Raw genomic sequence first — 19,361 nt, 5'->3', positions numbered from 1 at the left:
TTTTTATTGTTTTAGTTGTTGCGCTCTACCCTTTTGCTTATCGTTTGTAGTTCCATCAATGTGCAGTATTAAAAGTAAGAGAACTGTACACTCCGTCCACCAGGTGGCAGTAAGTCGCTACGAAGCCAGAATGACAACTTTCCAACCGGTCGTAGCGGTGATGTGATCCATCGTGATTGTGATCCACACCTCCACGGTTGTCTGTCTTGTGATTGCTGTCAATGCGGCGGACTTAATGATGTCTTTTGAGGAACTTCTGACAAGTCTACAAAACTGTGTCATCGACCAATGGAATGCCAATGGAAATCAAGAACTCGAGCGCGTTTTGGATAAACTTTCGGAGTGCTCCAGGTTTGTTTGTTTTTTTCACCCTCCCAGCCTTGAGGATGACATTAATATTAGCCCGATATATACCCTCTGTGAACAGGAGCGATGTTAAAAGGAGTAAAGAGCGCAGTTTGGACGAGGCTGCCCATTTGTTGAAGATCGTGAAGCTACATATTCTGGAGCGTGATCATCTCCAACTTCTCGTCAGACTACTCGTCTCCTTGCAGCTTCGCATGGTGCAGATATCCACAGCTTGTAGAAAAGTGGACCAGGTCGATTCTCCAGTCTGCTTGCTGATCAAATTCAAGTGTCATCTCGCTTATGCTTCCAGTTGCTCCTTCTCTGCAGATGTTGCAACATCTGGCGAAGGTGGATCATCAGCTGGTGTTCGACGAGATCCACATCTGTCTGAACTCTGTCGTTCACTCTGAGCAGGTACACAGGAACTCGGTTCAAAACGTTGCTGGCATTCCCAAAAGCTGCAGGAAGGTAATGCTGACGTTTCATTTTCCAGATATTCTCCCTTGAAGACCTTCAGAGAGGTTGGTGTTCACCGTATTGGTGCACTTTTCTGGCATATTATATGCTGTCATTAAACAGCAACATGAAAGAGAGAAAAAAGATTGATATAATTCTTGAATCTCATTAGACTGAAGAAGTCATTTTTTTGACACTTTTAGCCTGTATGCTCCTGGAGGTCAGCGCTGTGGGCCGTGATGTGTGGCGGGAGCTTTGTCCTTCCTTTCTGGACAAAGTGGCCAAGTTCTTCCCTTTAATATTGCAACAAGAGTCCCTGCGAGATGGGCAGCTATGTTACATGGCTGTGAAGGTTAGTCCAATTGAAATAATGTGTCGAATCCATGATCTTCCTTAACAGCTAGTCATCTTGGCCCTAATATGTGATTTCCGCAGGTTTGCCTCCAGATATTTCAGCTGTTGTCTAAAGAGGTTTCATTTGCAATTTGGGACAAAACAGAGAGGAGCCCTGTCATGAAGGACATCTTGCAGGCGCTCGCAGAAATAATCTTTGGGCAGGTTTGTTATAACCTCTTCTGTTAATTATTTAAAACCTAAATAGACTCGGCATATTTTTGTCAAAGTCTTCTTTCTTGATTCATCCTCAAACCCTTCACAACGCTTTTCTTTCATCCTAATTTTTTTTGTCTTTCAGAGCAGGAACAGAGACACTCGTCTTTTGGCGGGGACCGCCGTGGCCATGCTCATCAACACGGCATCAGAGAGCAGCACAGGTGCAGCCGCTGCCTGGGCTCTTCTACAAAGCTCTCATTCAGGTACAACATCACTGCTGGACTACTGAGCACTAGCAAAATATCGTAGAGGTGTTTCGCTACCATTTCTTTAGTATACATTTTTAAATTCTACATATGCATACGACTGGTTGGAGGCTTCTAACAAAGTTTTGGTCCTCAAGAGTTGCTGACTGTGGGGGCCCTTCGGGTGCAGTGTTGCCCCCTCTCGGTGGACGGAATGGGTCAGCTGGCAATGAGCAGAGGCCTCGTGACGGGCTGTCAACCTCACATTTTGCTCAGTTCCTGTGTAGCGGGCGCAGAGGTGAATATGTTGGCTTGCATAATTGACATAAGATGACTGACATGTCGACTTTATTGACCAAATGATGCACAATTGTCTTCACAGGGCAGCTTACTGCTGGATGCTTTGTTTCCTCTGCTTTATGATTTGTGCAAGGAGAAGCTGAATGGTCACTACCTTGCCTTCGAGGGTGAGTCGGATAAAGACGTGATTTTAATTCATGCAAGAATCTCCTATTCAAATATGACACATGATTGCAGTGTTCTTACTATGGCTGAAGAAGGTTAAAGAATGTGTGCCTCATATCTGGAAGATGACGGGTGGCCGTTTTCTGGCTGATGGTAGCAACCTGCAGAAACAGCTCGTTTCTCTCATTTGGACCAGTGCTGAAAGTCCAGTGAGTTCAACTACTTCATTGGAATAGCTTTACATTATTTGTAGTGTTATATTTACTTTGAGTGATGAGATCATTATTTCTTTTCTAAACCTATTTATAAATTGTCTTCATGTGCACTGTTAGGTGGAAGGAGTGTCCGACTGTGCCCGTGTTACCTTTAGTTTGCTGTTGGAGCTCTATGACATGGACTGTGAGCGCTTTGGTGACATTAAGAAGCCTCTTTATTTGACTCTACTAAATCGAATTATTCAACTCCCTTGGGAATCCAAAGCCAAGTATCATCGCCTCTGTGCTCTACTTCCATATTTGGGGACCGACACGGTGAGCAAGAATGCTTTTGTAGTGTTGATCTTTGCGCTGTTGTTTAATACACAACCATTTCATCAAGCAGGTGCTGGATCACTATGCTGAGATACCAAATCACCTCCTGAAGTGCTTGTCAAACGATCACTTGTCTCCATGCGGGTCGGAACTCTACAAGTGTCTGATCCAGCAGCAGAGAAGGGAGCTTTGCGCTGACGCTGTTTCAGAGTCGCAGCTGGGCAATAAGTGGGCGGAACGGTGGTTAGCTGTCCTTCTTGAGGCGCTGACCTCACATGTAGTTATTCTTCAAAGTAACAGCTGCACGTATTTACTCCCCTGCACCTTCCAAGTATTCCCTTCCGCTGTGGAGCCTCTGCTGGCCTCTCTGGACCCGTGCTCACCAGGCCACCTCTGTGCCTGGGCATTCATTATGAGTAGCTACAGGGCTGTGACTGGGAGCTCTCCCTGGGTTCTGCAGGGGAGCGCTACCCTCAAAATCCTTCAGCTCGCCCTGGGCTCTGCAGATGATAAAGTTCGACTCGCTGCTCTCAATTTACTGTGTTGCAGCCCCAAGACCAAAGAGATTCCAACACAAGTAGAACTTGCTATCATGAGAGCCTTTATCCCTCAGAACTTAAACTCGGAGTCCTCGCTTTTTCGACAACATTTTAAAGCAGCGGTGAGGAAATTTTTGGTTCGGATCCGAGATGGCTGCTTGGCAAACATCAAACGGCAAAAGGCCAAGCAGGATACCAGCCAGATGGAAATACTTGCCATGGCAATAGGTGAATAAGATAACATTATGAAGTCTTTCCATTTTTGTTAAAAGTTTGATTTTTCTCTTTAAATAACAAGAAAAATCCAATTTGTTTTCCAATTTGTCCCCAATTTTTTTTTATTGATGATAGTAATAAGACTATAATAATAGATATACAATAGTAATAGGAATATATTTTCATGTCAGTAAAATTCCTGCAAGTCTTTGCAAATTGAAATTAATTTACCACAATATTAAAAGCATTTCGATGCAACTCAAGCATTGGATTGTGCAGGTCTGCATAATTATCCGTGAGTGATCTGTGTGTGCTTATAATGTATCCCTATTTTTGTTTCTATTTGTCATAGGTTTTGTGGACTGGTTGAGCCAACTGGTATTCTGCAATTTGACACCAGATCACAGTTATCAGAGGAAGAAAACTGTCTTACTGTTACTGTCTGCACTGCTGGAGACTTGCACTGACACCTGGAGCCCCGACAAGAAGAAGGGACAACCGCCCGGTCAGTATGGGCACTTTGTCGTGTCCATACATTGTCAAATAATATTTCCCTCACGGGATCAATGATATCTCTTTTCCAGTATTTTATAAGTCTGGCCCCTTGATTTGTTTTTTCCAGTGAACATGGGATCTCTCATTAGCTGTGCTAGGTCGAGAGGACAGTGGGACTTCTTCTCCAGAAAAAGACTTTTGGTTCTCATCAGCTGTTTGGAAGATTCCACAAATGAAGTAGAGCTGCTCAAGCCTCATTTTTATTCTCTTCCTCTGTTTAAGATAAAAAACTAAATATTTGCTGTTTCAGATTCGCGAAATTTCCGCGGGATTACTGGTGAGATTCTTCCCTTCCGTTCTGCCTGCTGATGTCACCACGGCTCTGCTCGTACGTACCAAGCAGCTTGTGTGCAGTCCTCGCGTCCAGCAGGCTCAGATGGGGGCGCTGATGGTGAAGGTCCTCCATCACAAGTAAGTCCAACCACCAAACACATTTTTGTTGACCTGTTCTGTACAAATGACACAGGACCTGTGTGAAAATTCTGACTGCACCCATCCAACAAATTTGAAAGTTTTCTTTTCCCCCCCCATATGGGGTTGTTCTCTGGATGGGGTTTAGATCCGGGGATGTCGTTAGTATTTGTCAACTGTGGGCCTTTGCAACGAGTTATACATACTAGCTGCAGACTGCAACCACAAAAATAAAGAAATTGTTAAATTCATACCTGTCTAAATATGTCAAGCATAATTGATACATCTCTTGTGTTAGAAGGTGCTGCTGTACCTAATGCTTTGAACTTTGAGTGTGTATGCTTGAAGTGCTTGCAGCTCTAGTCTTGTGCCTCCTTCAGAACTTACAGTACTTTAGATATTTGATCTTTATTTTTTTAGATGGCAAGGCCTTCCTGATGGCAAAGTGAACAGCGACATTGATGTCAGTGATCTCCATGACATTAAGGCTTCCAGTTTGATTAAATTCCTTGTGAAGGAACTTGAAGATCACTATCTCACAGCCAAGGCAGATGTGATGCTTTCTGCTAGAACCAAGCCTATGCATGGTGAGTCTCAATATAAAAGTTGGACACCATTCCTTTAGTTTTTTTAAGTTTAGTTGTTATTTTATCCGTCGTGACTTTGGTTTCAGGTGTTCTGAGCGCCCTACAGAAATGTTTATTGGAGGACACATGCAGCATCTGTGATTCACTTGGTCCAACACTGACCACCGATCTGCTAAACCTGCTGAAGAACATTTCATTGCTCCTGCTCGGCGTACTGCACGGACAGCAGGATACTGAAAGTGGTAATCTTCACTAAAAATGCTGTTTAGATTTGAACGTAAAGGATAAAGCAAACTACACTATCTGAAATCAATTCTCCTTTAGATGCACCCCCTTCTTTCTGCGATATGGGGAACGCCATCAGCTCTCTGATAGCTCACTCATCTGGAGAAAACCAAGGAGATGGTGAAGAGGAATGTGTCTTGTTGTCTGAGGAGCACAGCCTTGTTCTCACCTGCTGCTGGGTGTCACTTAAGGTACCAGTGCAATCTTGTGGCAATCTTAACTTTGAATACTCCTATTGCTCATTTGTATTTCTGTCTTTTTCATTAGGAAACGGGGATCCTTTTAGGATCTCTTGTGGAAAGAATTCTCTCTGAAGCCAAGCCTGACACATGCTTTCTAACAAAACAACATTTAGAAATGGCATCAGATGTTTTTAGAAATATTCTCCTCAAATGCCGTCACTGGGTAGGTTTAAGTGTCTGTCACATGCTTCTCGCGGTACATCATGTTTACTTTCAAAGTTGCAGTCAAAATTCTAACACCCCACATTGTAAATATATATTTAAACGGAAGGGAGTTATTTGCAAAACTACTTCAATACAAACATCATTTAAAACTGTCAAACCGCCCAAAAAATGTAACCGTTTTTTATTTTGGAGTCCCAGGCAGTAATGACTACCTTTCAGTGACCTGCAATCCATTTTGAAATTTGAAAATTACTGCATGCAAAGACAAATTTATATTGAACTACCGCTACCGCATGTGCATGAAAATAACAAATCTGCTCTTTGTCACTAGGGGGCAGTAGAGGGATGCTGTGTGGGTTTCACCAGATTCTGTTCCGCTCTACTCAACAGCAGTGAACCTGAGCTCAGGGATATACCATCTCACATGCTCCAACAAGTAAATTGCTTTCCCATATTGACGCTGCCTGAATAAATATAATAAATGCTTCCTTGCTTACACTCAGGATCTCACTCTCTCACTCTCATATCCTCAGGCATTACAAGTTGTGCAATCTCCGAGTTGTACCTCTGTAACACGGCGGGCTGCAGGGTTGCCTATGCTCATCCTGTGTGTTGTGTCAGTAGAGGAGGCCAGTAAAGCACGACCACTCTTAACACATGTCATGCAAACCTTACTGGACACTGCTAGAGTCCCACTTTCTGAGAACTGGGACCAGACGCTGGACCTCCCACAGGTGCATAGGCAAATGTATAGCAATAGTGTTTTCTGATCACAAAGGCAACTCATGTGAGATTGGAATGTGTTCAAATGTTTTTAACTCTCCATTTGCCCATCATAGGTGTGCGCAGTTCACACGCTGCAGGCTCTGGTACGTGGATCTTGCTTGAGTGTCGCCATTCTTCAGTTTGCACCAAGTGTCGCTATTTTAGCGCTCACTCTGCTCAGTTCTCCCTGCTGGGCCATGAGGAATGCAGCTCTGCAACTTTACAGTAGGACACCAGCACATTACGCTTCACCTGGATGGTTTTATGAGTGCTCATGTAATATGTGTTCACCAGGTTCTCTTTGCTCACGGATGCTCGGTCAGAGGCCCACGATTGAGGGTGGGACTAAGCATGGCATGTCCCCCCACGCCTTCTTGCACCACTACCCCACGCTCCAACCTTTCCTCCTTGAGAAACTGCGAGAGGCAGCTTGTGACCTACCGTGTCAACCTGAGGAAGCCAGGCTCCGCCTACAGCCATCGCTCTTCCCGATTCTTACCCTTTTATCCCAACTGCAGCCTGGCGTCCAGGGCTCAACAGAGTAAGGTTATACTAGTCAGTATCACAACATCAAAGTATATGGCAGTATAAATGTATACATTTAAAAAAAATTGTATAATTTCCACCTATCATGTATAGAAAGTTTAATTCAATTGGTGTTTGAAGTTGTCATGGCTGTAAGTAGAACTTCAAATTATTAATGCAAACAGCCCTCAATTCGGCACCAATAGGTAATCATAAATCTTCAATTATTTTTGTTCGACAACTTCATATTTTCTCTTATTTTATCTGTTCAGACCCTCAGCGGACTTCCTGCCTCCTCTACTCCAGCTCTCTGCCAGTCCTATTTACAGTGTGAGAGTGACGGCCTCCAAGGCACTTGTCGCCATGACTCCCCCCTCAGAGTACATGAACATCCTCATCAATCTGACAGCCCTGTTGCCCCGCACACCGGAGCGCTGCTGTCACAACTGGCTCCACGGGCAACTGCTGCACATAAAAGCTGTCCTGGATAAAACTCTCGGCAAAGACTGGTGAGTCGTTAAACTCCGACTTAGTCATCAGAACCGGCAGACTTTGACTTCTTTTCTCGTCTGTCTGCGCAGTGTGTCTGCAGCAGAGCTTCATGCAGTGGTGAGCAGTGTGGAGGCATCAGTGTGGCTTGCCACAGATGCTCAACGCTGCCCGCTGGTGAGAGCAGCATATGGTGCCGTTGTGGAGTCACTGCGAAAATTTTGCAGCGAGACTTTTCTCTTAAAACTCTTTGACGTTCTCATATACGAGCTCCGTACACCCCGGCGGGGACTTCAGGTGCGTGATACCGTAGCGCTTCGTTTTTATACACATTCTGATGCATTGCATTTGAACTGTAAAAGAAAAAAATCCAAAGCCCCCTCCCTTTATCTATATGTATTATAGAAAATAATTCAGTACACATAAACAGTGTCTATTCTCCAACAATACTATCAAGACATGACAGCTATTTCCTCAATTTCAGGTTGGCTTGTCTTTCTTCCATCAACAAGCCATACAGTTGCTCTGTACCAACCCCGAGCAGGCACGTGACCTCTGGGAAACTTTTAGATCTGCTAGCTGTGATCTGAGGCTGGCCTTGGTCACATGGGTGGTGGAGGACCATGCTTCATTGAACACCCACTTGAAAGAATTGATCCAGAGTGTGCTTCGGGTGAGTAGCAGACTTTTGAAGACTTTTATAAGGCAGTGCTCAACATGAATGAGGAAAGCAATTTAAAACAAAATAAAAAAGAACATTGATAGAATTCTAAATATATGCAACACGCAACAAATTGTGGACACTGAAACATTGCTTATTTTATAGCATGTGGAGCAAGATGAAGCGTGGTTTATTTCAGTGCTCTTTACTTGCAGTCCAGTCTGAAGGAGGCGCTGTTGAGCCCCGTTGAGGAATACCGCAGGGCCCTTCTTGCAGCCTTTGTAGCAGTGATGGCCACGGGGGATTCTCTTTCTCCACCAGTCCCACTTGAGGAGTCTATTCTTCTCGAGTGTCTAGATTTGTTATTGACGGACCTGGAGGATCAGAGAAGCGGCTCTGAGTTTCTGTCCCAGGCTTTGCATGGCGCAAGCCTCTTGCTTTCCCAATGGTCAGAATTCAAGTTTACACATTTCATTCCAGCTTAGTTCAGTTTTTTTTTTAGCTCTGACTTCCTTTCTTTAAAAAAAAAGTTCTCACAGTTCTGTAATCCAACGCTGGTGTGATGTCTTGGAGACTCGGCGGTCCCCTGATGCTGCTGAAGTTCTGAGGATATCTTGTGCTGAAGCTCTCTGTGTGGCTGCCCTTCCCCTAATGAGCCACAATCTCATTCCTCCAACTGTCATGATCAAGTACTGTTAGATTATATCCACACAGTTTTTCCACTTTAATGCATCTGTAAAGCAAATACTACAAAAATGTCTCTCATGCAGATTGCTGAACACTGGCCTGTACTTGCTGCAGGACCAGAGCCAGATGGTGAGAACAAAAGCAGCTAGCTTCATCTCCAAGCTGCATCATGCCAAAGGAGGATCCCAGAGGAGCGTCTACCTCATGCAGGTCAACCTGGCTATACCACTTCTGCTAGATTTGTTGCTGGAGGAGTGCTGGGACACACCGAGCGCACTGGAGGTGCTTCTGTGCCATGTGCCCCACTCCGACTTGAGATCTGTGCTAAGCGAAGTTGCAGACAGCAGGTGGGTCGCTTCACTGATTCGGCATCAAAATAGACTTGACTAGAGGTTAACCGTGATGTGGCGTCATCTTCAGGTACGGGAGTCTTTATGAGCAGGATGAGGCCAATGTGTTTGCTGAGCCCTCAGTGATGTGTGCACATGTGTTGCCTTACCTGCTACGCATGGCTGGAAAGTATTCGGAATCTTTAGCGACGGCACAGCGCCTCAGCACGTGGGCGGAGGAGAACGCTGCTCTGCTGCTGGACAATCTTGCATTGTGTCAGGGCCTCCAGCCGGGTAGGTGTCGACATAGAAATGGTGTAAAATGACAAATCTATTTTATATCTGTATTATATCTGTATTTTTGCCAAATCTAACAAAAACTAGTATTGTCTCCGATGTTGTTCTTCCTAGCTGAGACGCTGACGCTCCTCACAGATGCCCGGTTTCACAGCACCCTTTGCGGCTTGCTAACAAGAGCCACCTTCCTTCTACACCTTTCCAAAACTTCTGAACTTGTGCAACATCTTTGTAATCCTTCAGCCCTGGAGATGACTTTAAAGGATGTTTGCAGTCGTCTAAGCGAGCAAGGTGTCCACTTGAGATCTTGTCTAGCATCTGCTATAGATGGAGACGTCACATTTTCACACCACGGACTCACAATAATATGCAAAGATAGCTGAGGAAATCTCCTGTGGACGTTTGAGTGTGATTGGACTACAGTTATTGGATATCATAAATGATGATGACAACAGAGGAGACCTCATGGGACTATGTAATATTTGCACTCTACTGGACTTTGTTCCACGCAAGCCCTCTTAGATATCCTGTTGTTTTGTCAAAAGAGAAAGCTGGAGTTGCTAGGAAAAACCCACATGTGCACTGGGAGAAGGAAAGCCACACAGGAAGTCAAGAGCCTAGAATCAAACCCACCTACTCAGAACTGTGAGGCGCACCCGCTAGCCCTGTTTGCTGCTGCACCTACAATTGAATGCGCAATACATTGATTAGTTTTAAATTATATTTATACTGTTAGCCCAATGCTGTTTGGTGTTATATCAAACCAACCTTAAAACATGACAGATTTGATTTTGAAAAAAGCGCCATAACATTTTCCACTACCAACCCAGGCTAAACTTGGTTCCTTCTCCACATATGAAGAAATAAAATCATTTAAAATGTATATCATTACTGTGAACTTGCAATTTACTCACGTTGTAATTAGAGCAGTGTGGGACAATTCAGGTCTAAAAAAAAATACTATGAAATGAAGGAAGTACATTTTCATGCTCATTGGTGTCCTAATCTGTGTCCAACTTCTGTGCCACTTCTAACAAGACCTCAAGAGTTTTCATTATTTGCTACAAGTTAACTGAGGGATTCTAATAAGGGTACAAAAGGCCCTTTTGGTGTTATTGATTCCAATGTTAATTGCCCACTGCAATGAATTATGAATTTAGTATTTATGAAATCTTCAACTTGGCGCTGAGCCTTGGCAGGTCTCCTCGCTTTACTGTGTGCCATAATAGTTGTGTACATATCTGTATTTGTCTGCAATGTCAGAGCATCCTCTGTATCTGCAGACAGTGCATCAAGAGAGGCTGGCTGCTTAGTGCCAAGCTGGGGGAATACCGTGTTGTTCATGTGCTCCATTAGAGGCCTCGTGCCCGCATAAGTGTCCATTTCTCTAACCACATGAGAGTGCAAGATGATGGACTGGCTCTGAGTTGACCAAGTGCGGGCTCGCTTGTTGACAGCCTACACACTAGAAGAGTCTTACATCATCACATTGCTTTCGGCTTCTTCTCGAGGTGGGCGTGATAAATGACTCACTCACAGACACTGGTAGGATGTGTTCGTTTTCTTTTGTTTTTAGCCAAAGAAAATGATATTTTTGACAATGACGCATCATGATGAATCAGAACAAGTTCTGTAAAAGTGCGTCATTGCATTTAGAATGCCTTATTTTTGCTTCTATGATTAAAGTTTCCTTCAAAGGATAATCGCAAAGGCGACACAATTATGCAAGAAGGGAACACAATGTGAGGGCTTGTTTTTCAAAGACATGAAAAACAAATAGTGCTTTCATCATTGTTTATGCATGTAACACTTGAAACACTGTAAAGTTGTGATTCTAAAATGTCATCTGTGAATGTCATTCTCTGGCCTCTTTGGAGCCGGCCTGCTTCCGGTTTAATTAAGAGACCAACTATGGCAATGTGGAACAATGCCAAGTGATTTTATTGGGTTTGTGTGCACACATTGAAGCACATGTTTACCATCTGGACTGGGAAGGCGCAAGTGTTTTTCCATTGTGTCATCCAGCGCTTTATCCTGCATCTTAAAGAGTCCATGTGGAATTACCGTACAATACAATTTGTTTTGGAATTTCCGAGGAACTTAAACTGTTCATGTTTAGGTGCTATTCCTGCAATTCCAATGTTACTTTGTTGACAGTTTAGGTATCCAAAACGATGTACAATATTTTGACTAAAGGCAGAAGCAATGGAAGCGCTGATGTCAAACATAATGGGACCTCTTATTTGTTGTCCTATAGAAACAATAACAAATATAATATGCAGTCCATAGCATTGTGTATTTTATTTCCACTGTTTGAGTTTGTGTCGATGGAATGTTTTTCCTCTGCACGTGCACACAATGTCGATACAGTGCAGAGTGCAGATGCTGCTGTGTTTGCACAAGCCTTTGCAAGGAACTATGCCTGGCTTCTGCGAGTTGCCTGAGTGTGTCACGAGTTGGCTGCATCAGCACGGCCAACAATGCGGACTGACGATGAGGGAAAATAAGCACGAGAGCTGCCATTTCTCTGCCTCTGTGGAGTCTTCAACTTTTTAGCTGAGTGGAAAAACAAGCCTCGTGAGTTGGAGGGGAAGATCACAGACACATGAGCGCTTACTTAGTGCCAGATAAGACTTGACTTGGATTATAAATGGAAAGCAATGAGTCAATGTAGGTCAGACAAGAAGCTATGTATAGACATGAAAAGTAACCCTACAGTTATAATGTGGCAATTGTAAACACATAGTATTTGAATGGGACTATATGTTTGTTGCATGTGTGCATATGTATGGGCCCCCTGGGGCAGCATAGTATTTCTCTAATCTACTGTAATGCACTATAAGGTCTTCCATAAGGTAAATATTGTAAATCACAGTATCAAATAATCATTAAAAAAACAAAAACAATGCCACGTGAATAATTTCTACACCTGAATCTGCACATTATAGTTCATTGTGTAACCATTTACTGTACATTTTCTATGAAATAAATCTTCCTGGCAATAAATACGAAACATATGCATTGCAAATTCCATAAATACTCTAAATAACATGAAGAACACTTGCAGGCCATATTTAAAGTATTCGTGTGACGCACATCTATGGTGAAGTACATTGCGCAATCCAGTTTACAGCACACAATTCTATGTAACCTCAAAATTATCTATCTATCTATCTATCTATCTATCTATCTATCTATCTATCTATCTATCTATCTATCTATCTATCTATCTATCTATCTATCTATCTATCTATCTATCTATCTATCTATCTATCCAAAAAATACTAAATACAGTAAGTAACGTACTTTTAACACCTGTTGATGATATATTGTGACTGGCGGTAACTGAGCGTGTCTCGTGTTACATGACGGGGCATTACCATTTGTAACGTCGAAAGCGCGTATGTCGGGACCGTCGCAGGCTTTAGGACCTGGAGGTGTGTTTTTCCTTCTGTTGCTGTTGCTGCTTGCTCCTCACGCAGCTCCTCCTCCAGCCCAAGGCTGTTTACTAGGAAAGGAGAGATCTTTTTGGCAAAAACAAGGGCTGAGACTTTCTTCGAAGGGAGCAGTGTGTCTGTCGCCCTCAGCACAGGCTCTCTTTTGATTTAAAAAAAAAACAACTACCTTGAGAAATGAATTCATTCGGTCATCCATGCAGGATGTTTCTGTCTTTGCACGTTGTTTTCCTGAGCGCAGCCTTGGTGGACAGCAACGTTTTAAATGCAAACCAGAAAGGTAAATATCCGACACTTTAATTCTCTCTCATACAGTACTGAAATTGTTTATTTTAAATTAATCTAGAAATCAATCTCTCCGCAAACCTTTCAATCCTGTTTTGATTGGAGCCATGTTGTTGTTATTCTGCAGAGTGCATTGAGTCGAATGGAGTGGGATACAGAGGAAACGAGCACACTTCCTCCTCAGGTCTGACTTGTCTAAATTGGGACAAGTCCACGCAGTATAATCCTCATACAGGTAAAAAGCAAACACATCTCATATTTATGAATGATGAAAATAATGGGGAAAAAAATGCATCTGATTGTTTCTATGCACATTATTACCAAGAATGAAAGCAATCTTTATTTTTATGTTCTTGATAGCCATCTTGAGCTTTATCCTCACCAATAACACAAAAAATTGCTCTTGGAGCACAACTTGGGTGGAATTGTGTAACTGGCTTACTATTACTATTTATATTTCAGCATGTAGTTATATGTCCACCCCCCCCGCCCATGACTGTATGACATTTCTGCACACTTGTAGAACAACTTTAGCAGCCTAGTAGATCAACTTAAGTTACTAGTACAGGAGTGATGGGGCAAATCTGTGTTACTAAACATTATTAGTGCTACTGTGCATCTAAAAATAGATGAACTTTAAGATAGGTAAGGAATAAATGCTAAAATCATTTTCCATAACAGTGTGAATAGCCCTGCTCGTGTTTATGGTGTTAAATGGCTTCCCTTTGCACAGCAGAAACAGCAGCTGCTTCTTCTTGTCTTTGTCCCCATGGCGGCTTGCTCATTGTTGTGTGATGAAGTTGTGTGAATGATTAATGAATCCAGCGCTTGGTAGGCACAGCAGGACAAGTGTGTGTTTGCGTGTGCGTGTTTGAATGGAGGCATCACGCATCAGTAAGAGATGTGTGTGTTTTGCTCCTTCCTGATCTAGGTGTTGGAGATCACAATTACTGCCGAAACCCAGATTCCTCTGAGCGGCCTTGGTGCTACATATCGGGCCCCGACGGAACGGTCCAGAAGCAGTTCTGTTCCATCGACACATGTCAAGGTGACTTTTAACCTCCTTTCCTCGTGAAGGTTGCCTGATTTGCAAACATGCTTAAAATTGAGTTATGTTCTGGAGAAACAAGATGACATTTTTGCACAGCTTCCAAAACACTGTCAGGATGGCATCCTCGTTTAAAATCGCTGGTTTTCATCCCAAACAATCCAAATGCAATTAAAACAAGATTCCTCCCCAACTAGTAGGTCAGTAGAGCTCCGTTAGAGTTGAATTTTTCTTTCGTTTCCTTCCTCCCTTCCTTCCTCAAACAAACAATAACACAGGCACCACAGTTATGTGTCTCCAAGTTCAGTTGCCAGACTTTTTTTTTTTTTTTTGCCACCTCACACCACTTTCCATTGGCAGACGTTGATGATGTCACTTATTTCTCAAACGTCAACTTTGTAAACAGCCAACTTGTTCTTCCAGAGGAAACAGGTGATGTGGGGAAAATGTTAACGCACAGATGTGAAGACCAAACTTCCTTTGACTGATGAGCATGCAGGGCCTTTTTATGAGCACTGCTGCCTTCCAAAAGATTCTTTTCCAAATGTTTTGCAGTTGTACCGCTCAACAAAAGCACGATTGCAAAACTCTTCCATCTCTGGCATCAGTGGTCTCCTTACTGCAGCAACCGCAACCAGAAAGCACACATTATGATTTTGAAAAAAGTGCTTTGTTTCCCTCTACACATTATACAACAAAATCAATATGTACACTTACACATTGAAACCCTATTCATTACGTAAAACACGCTCCAGACACATCCACAATAGGTTAAAATCTTTTGGAATAAAAACACCAATTTGAAATGATATTGATTAAAATAAAGCACCAGTATAGGAAATATACAGTTAATATTGCGAGTCTGTTTTAGCTACAGGCAGTCATATGGGTTGGGCTTCAACTTGCTCGCCAAGTTATGGAAAATTAATAAACTGATGGACAGCTGAGGTTCCGCTATAGCTGCTTGATAGTAAATTTAACACACCGCATATCCAATAAGTCCCAGTCAACTGTCTACATTTATTGATTAGATGTACCATGTGATAATGGACACAAATACAGAAAAAAAGAAAGCAATTCATTCCTTTGGCTGATGTTACATTGGCAGAGCTCCAAGTTTTAAAAGTTAATAACAGCAATGCTGCTTTGTTGCGTTCCCAGAGCTGACTTCCATCGAGTCGACCGAGCCAAGAGCAGCCACTCCCTCCCCGGGCACCGATGTCCCGTCAAAGACGTCATCTTCGGGAGATGCCGCCGCTGTTCAGCCAGTGATCGGCATCAGCCAGCGGGCGCGCAGCGGACCCAAAAAGAAAAAAGATCTGGGCACGCTTGGTATGTATACAGCCTTCTGAAAATATACCCGATGATGTTTATAGTTTCTGACTTGCCATTTGCCGAATGTCTTTTTCAGGTTATGCCCTCGGCATGGTCATGATGGCGGTTATAATCCTTCTTGGTGCCGGCATCACGTTTGGCTACTTCTACAAAAGGTCAGTGTCTGAAAAAGTAGTAGAAATACAGAAAGTTAAATCATCCGAGGAGGTCGAAAAAACTAACCAACATATTTTGATGAGCAGTAGAAAGTACATATGGTAAAAAAACTTTTTTTACCCCCTCCCCGGTAAGAAGAGCTTCTAGTCTTTCTTTTGTGCGTGTGTGTTTGTGTGGGTGTTTCACTGCTAGAGGCAACAGTTCAAATTTTCAGAAGCACAATGGCTTTTATTCCAGCTTTGAGCTCTGCGTTGGTCAGCGTCCGTTATATTGCACGCTAACTTTAATGGCGGTGTGTGTTGAGGGGCATCAGGTCTTATTGGACATTCCACACACATTGTTTGTGCTTTTGTACATAATGTTAAGGGGGAAGGCAGGAAATGAAAGTAAAGCTTTTTCATTTCAGGTTCTTGGAAAATAGGATAATGTGGATGAGACATTCAATTATGAAGTCCAAATCACAAACAGGACATGAGTCACTTATGCTGCGTAGGCTATTTTGTTGTCTATTTTAGAGGCTGATTATTTAGGAGGAGGAGAGTGTTACATCATTCATTTTTATGTGCAAGAACAGCTTGGCCCTTGTCGTTCTGATCACACAGACATTGTAGAGATACCTTATGGAACAGGCATGTGGTGAGCACATCTATCTGCCTCACAATCAAAGGTTCTGGGTTCAATTCCTATAAAGTGTACTGAATTGTGCCCTGCGATTGGGCTAAGGTGTAACTGTCCTCTCAATCTTCTACATAGGTAGAAAATGACGAGACGGATAATACACATCTTGTCTTGTTTGGATGCTCATCAGTGCAAATATGGCTCAGCCTTCTGTTCACCATCTGCCCCTGTTTCCGCTCGAGGCGCGTCACGGCAATGAACACAATTCTGGCCGTGGGCTGTACAATATTTAAATGAATCCATTCAGCACTGATTTTGTTTTTATTAATGTACAGAAGAGCTTTGCCCTGAGTCACCCAGGATATATTTGAGTTTACTACCACCATATTGCACTCATTTAAGGCACAATTGTGCACACGAAAGCAAATGTCCTGAGAACTGAAATCGCTGTCCCTGCTATGGTTTTGGAAAACTAAGAAAGTCAATATAATGACACGCTTGTGCAGGGGCCGAGACCTTAAGAAGCAGCACGAGCAGCGAGTGCACGAGCGCGAGATGCAGAGGATCAACCTTCCCCTGTCGGCCTTCTACAACCCCACGTGCGAGCTGGTGGACGAGAACACCATCGTGGTGATGGCCGAGCCTGAGATCTCCCCGGTCCAGGCGGGGTGGAGGGTGCCCGACCCCTCATGGGCCAGGAAGCGGTCACACCTGGAGCATGAGGCAGGATTTCGGAATAGGTTCTTCTAACCTAATGGACCAAAATGACCCCGCTGCCTTTTGGAGTCAGGATACCGTGTCCCGTTCGTCCCGTTTCCTTTCGTTTTGCCTACATGAGACAAATAAGGACATATATGCAAAGGAGGAGGGAGCCATTCAATATGTCTTTTCATATATTGATAGCCAAAAAATAAGCTGGTTGCCTGCCTGCCCTCTTTATTAGGAGAGTTCAGTGTTATAACAATGTGACATGATAAGAAGCAGGGCGTTATTCGTAACCCTTTTGTTTTGTACACGGAGAGAGTGCACTCCCTTATGAATATGTGATGAATTGCTTTGTGCTTTGGTCCGCTGGCTGTGCCAAGCAGAACCATGTATATAAATATATTGTATAGAAAAGGTGGGCATCCTCCTCAAAGGCAGGATTAGTGGAAGAAAAAAAAAGGCCACAGAAAACAAAAAGACTTCCCCATCCACAAATGCCTTAGTATGGTACTTGGGAATGTACGTACTTTGAGAGATGTGTTTTAGTTCCACAGGTTAAGGAGTGACAGGAATTATGTTTCTCTCAGGAAGCATGAGAGGCAGTAAAGTTGGTCCTCTGGATGACATAACACTGCCCGTAGTGAACACAGCAGGCACCGGCGGAACAGGAAGTCCTGCCTTTGTAAGCGCACGGTTGCTGTAGAAGCCTGTTGGCATTTTACCCACACGCTGTTTGTGACATAAACCCAGTCCGCTAACGTACTTTCCAGATGCATGTACCTACAGTGTTTGCACCCTAAATATTTTTCACCGACACACCAAGTCTGCTGCATCACTGGAGATTTTGATTACTGCTGTTTAATTGTTTTGTGTGATGAATTGTTGTCTTCATATAACAAACATCCTAAATGCAGTTGCATTGAAATTAAGTGCTTGTGTTTGAAAGAGTGTTTGATTTTCAGTGAGACTGAAATAAAAACAGACAAACGTGGGAAACTGGAATGTTTAATGGCGTTCATCGAAATTCATATACTAGACTGAGCAAATCCCTCAAGGAGGAAACCTTTAACTCTCTCTGCTGGTGATTCTATGCAACTACATATTTGAGGTCGCCTTGGAAGAGGGCAGGCTCCTTTTGGAACATATTTATCATCATTAATCATCAGAAAAAAAAATTCAAAAAGAATCTCATGGCTGCAACACGTCCAGTAGAAATTGGGAAAGGTGGCAAAAAATACAGAGAAAGCTGAGAAAAGCTCATCAAACACCTATTTGGAACATTCCACGTGATCAGGCTAATTGGAAACAGGTGGGTACCATGATTGGGTATAAAAGGAGCCTCCACAAACATTGCTTGGTCATCCACAAGCGTGGATGACCTGCGTGAAGCTGGCCCCCCCACCCCATGCAATATTTAAGGCAAATAATCGGTTCGTTTGTGCGTTGTTGTGCTGGTTTGTGCTGTAAAAATTGCCGTTTGTGCTGCTATGGTTTTTTAGTTATGAACGATTCTTGTTATAGGTCATCTAGAGTTCACCCCGCATCTGCTCCAAAATGTACCGTTCGTTTGTGCTTAGTTTGTGCTGGTTTGTGCTGCAAAAACTTTCATTTGTGCTGCTACGGTTCGTAGATATTACACATTTAATTTATAGCGATGATGTCACTCAGCCCCCCATTTACTTCCAAATTGAACCAAAATGGTACAGTTCGTTTGTGCTTCGTTTGTGCTGCAAAAACTTTAGTTTGTACTGCTACGGTTTCGTAGATATTGCACAAACGAAAGTTTGCGCCACGGCCGGAAACTAAGACTGAATGACCGTGACTTTTGATCCCTCAGACGGCACTGCCTTAAAAACCGACACGAGTGTGTAAAGGATATCATCAATAGGCTCAGGAAAACTTCATAAACCACTAAATACAGTTTATCACTACTTCAGTAAGTGCGTGTTAAAACTCATGCAAAGCAAAAGCTGTTTATGAATAACAGCCAGAAACGCCGCCGGGTGCTCTGGGCCCGAGCTGCCATCCAAGCAACGTCTTTTTCATGGACGCCGCTGCTTATTTCAGCAAGATAATGCCAAGCCACATTCTGCACGTGTTACAACGGCATGGCTTCGAAATAGGAGTCCAGGTTCTCCCCTGGCCTGCTTGCAGTCCAGACCTGTCTCCCATTGAAAATGTGTGGCGCATTATGAAGTGTAAAATACGACAGGAAAGACCCCTGACTGTTGAACAACTGAAGCGGTTCATCAAGCAAGAATGGGAAAGAATTCCACATGAGAAGCTAAGAGAATTAGTCTCCTCTCTTCCAAAACGTTTGAGTGTTATTAAAAGGAAAGGTGATGTCACGAAATGGTAAACATGTCCTTTCCCAACTTCTACTGCACGTGTTGCAGCCATGAAATTCTAA

General features: G+C 43.2%; 2 protein-coding genes across 3 annotated transcripts; both read left to right on the top strand.

Moving 5' to 3' along the window:
* Nucleotides 1–137: 137 nt before the first annotated feature.
* si:ch211-225b11.4 (thyroid adenoma-associated protein homolog) lies at nt 138–12,275 on the top strand. Of its 2 annotated transcripts, XM_037259345.1 has the most exons (31): nt 138–351; nt 428–599; nt 676–762; nt 842–869; nt 1,008–1,156; nt 1,240–1,362; nt 1,499–1,619; nt 1,760–1,899; nt 1,984–2,068; nt 2,139–2,275; nt 2,399–2,596; nt 2,667–3,363; nt 3,704–3,856; nt 3,974–4,083; nt 4,157–4,317; nt 4,738–4,904; nt 4,991–5,146; nt 5,229–5,380; nt 5,457–5,594; nt 5,928–6,032; nt 6,130–6,330; nt 6,436–6,586; nt 6,656–6,902; nt 7,159–7,395; nt 7,468–7,672; nt 7,860–8,048; nt 8,252–8,484; nt 8,567–8,725; nt 8,807–9,070; nt 9,144–9,346; nt 9,464–12,275. In XM_037259345.1, exons 1-31 carry the CDS (start codon nt 236–238, stop codon nt 9,730–9,732), a joined length of 5,553 nt encoding a protein of 1,850 aa, XP_037115240.1. In that variant the 5' UTR covers nt 138–235; the 3' UTR covers nt 9,733–12,275. The 2 variants fall into 2 exon arrangements, with proteins under 2 accessions (XP_037115240.1, XP_037115241.1); XM_037259346.1 differs by lacking the exons at nt 9,144–9,346; nt 9,464–12,275 and having other exon boundaries at nt 8,838–8,998.
* Nucleotides 12,276–12,826: 551 nt separating this feature from the next.
* Nucleotides 12,827–17,947, top strand: pik3ip1 (phosphoinositide-3-kinase interacting protein 1). The gene is given in 7 exon segments (XM_037258894.1): nt 12,827–13,084; nt 13,217–13,324; nt 14,021–14,137; nt 15,299–15,469; nt 15,549–15,627; nt 16,753–16,913; nt 16,916–17,947. Coding segments are annotated over 7 exon segments (792 nt in total). The 5' UTR covers nt 12,827–12,981; the 3' UTR covers nt 16,969–17,947.
* Nucleotides 17,948–19,361: the final 1,414 nt, after the last annotated feature.

This window comes from Syngnathus acus, chromosome 9 (assembly GCF_901709675.1).
Source record: "Syngnathus acus chromosome 9, fSynAcu1.2, whole genome shotgun sequence".
Taxonomy (NCBI): Eukaryota; Metazoa; Chordata; class Actinopteri; order Syngnathiformes; family Syngnathidae; genus Syngnathus; species Syngnathus acus.
The sequence above is the reverse complement of the archived record's forward strand: the minus strand, read 5'-3'. Positions and strand labels throughout refer to the sequence as shown.

Bases quoted from the DNA above. Each gene is read 5' to 3' on its own strand.
- si:ch211-225b11.4 (XM_037259345.1), top strand. From the start codon at position 236: ATGATGTCTTTTGAGGAACTTCTGACAAGTCTACAAAACTGTGTCATC. The intron at 7,396-7,467 runs GTGAGTCGTTAA...CTGTCTGCGCAG, and splicing joins AAAACTCTCGGCAAAGACTG to TGTGTCTGCAGCAGAGCTTC. The intron at 8,485-8,566 runs GTCAGAATTCAA...TTAAAAAAAAAG, and splicing joins AGCCTCTTGCTTTCCCAATG to TTCTCACAGTTCTGTAATCC.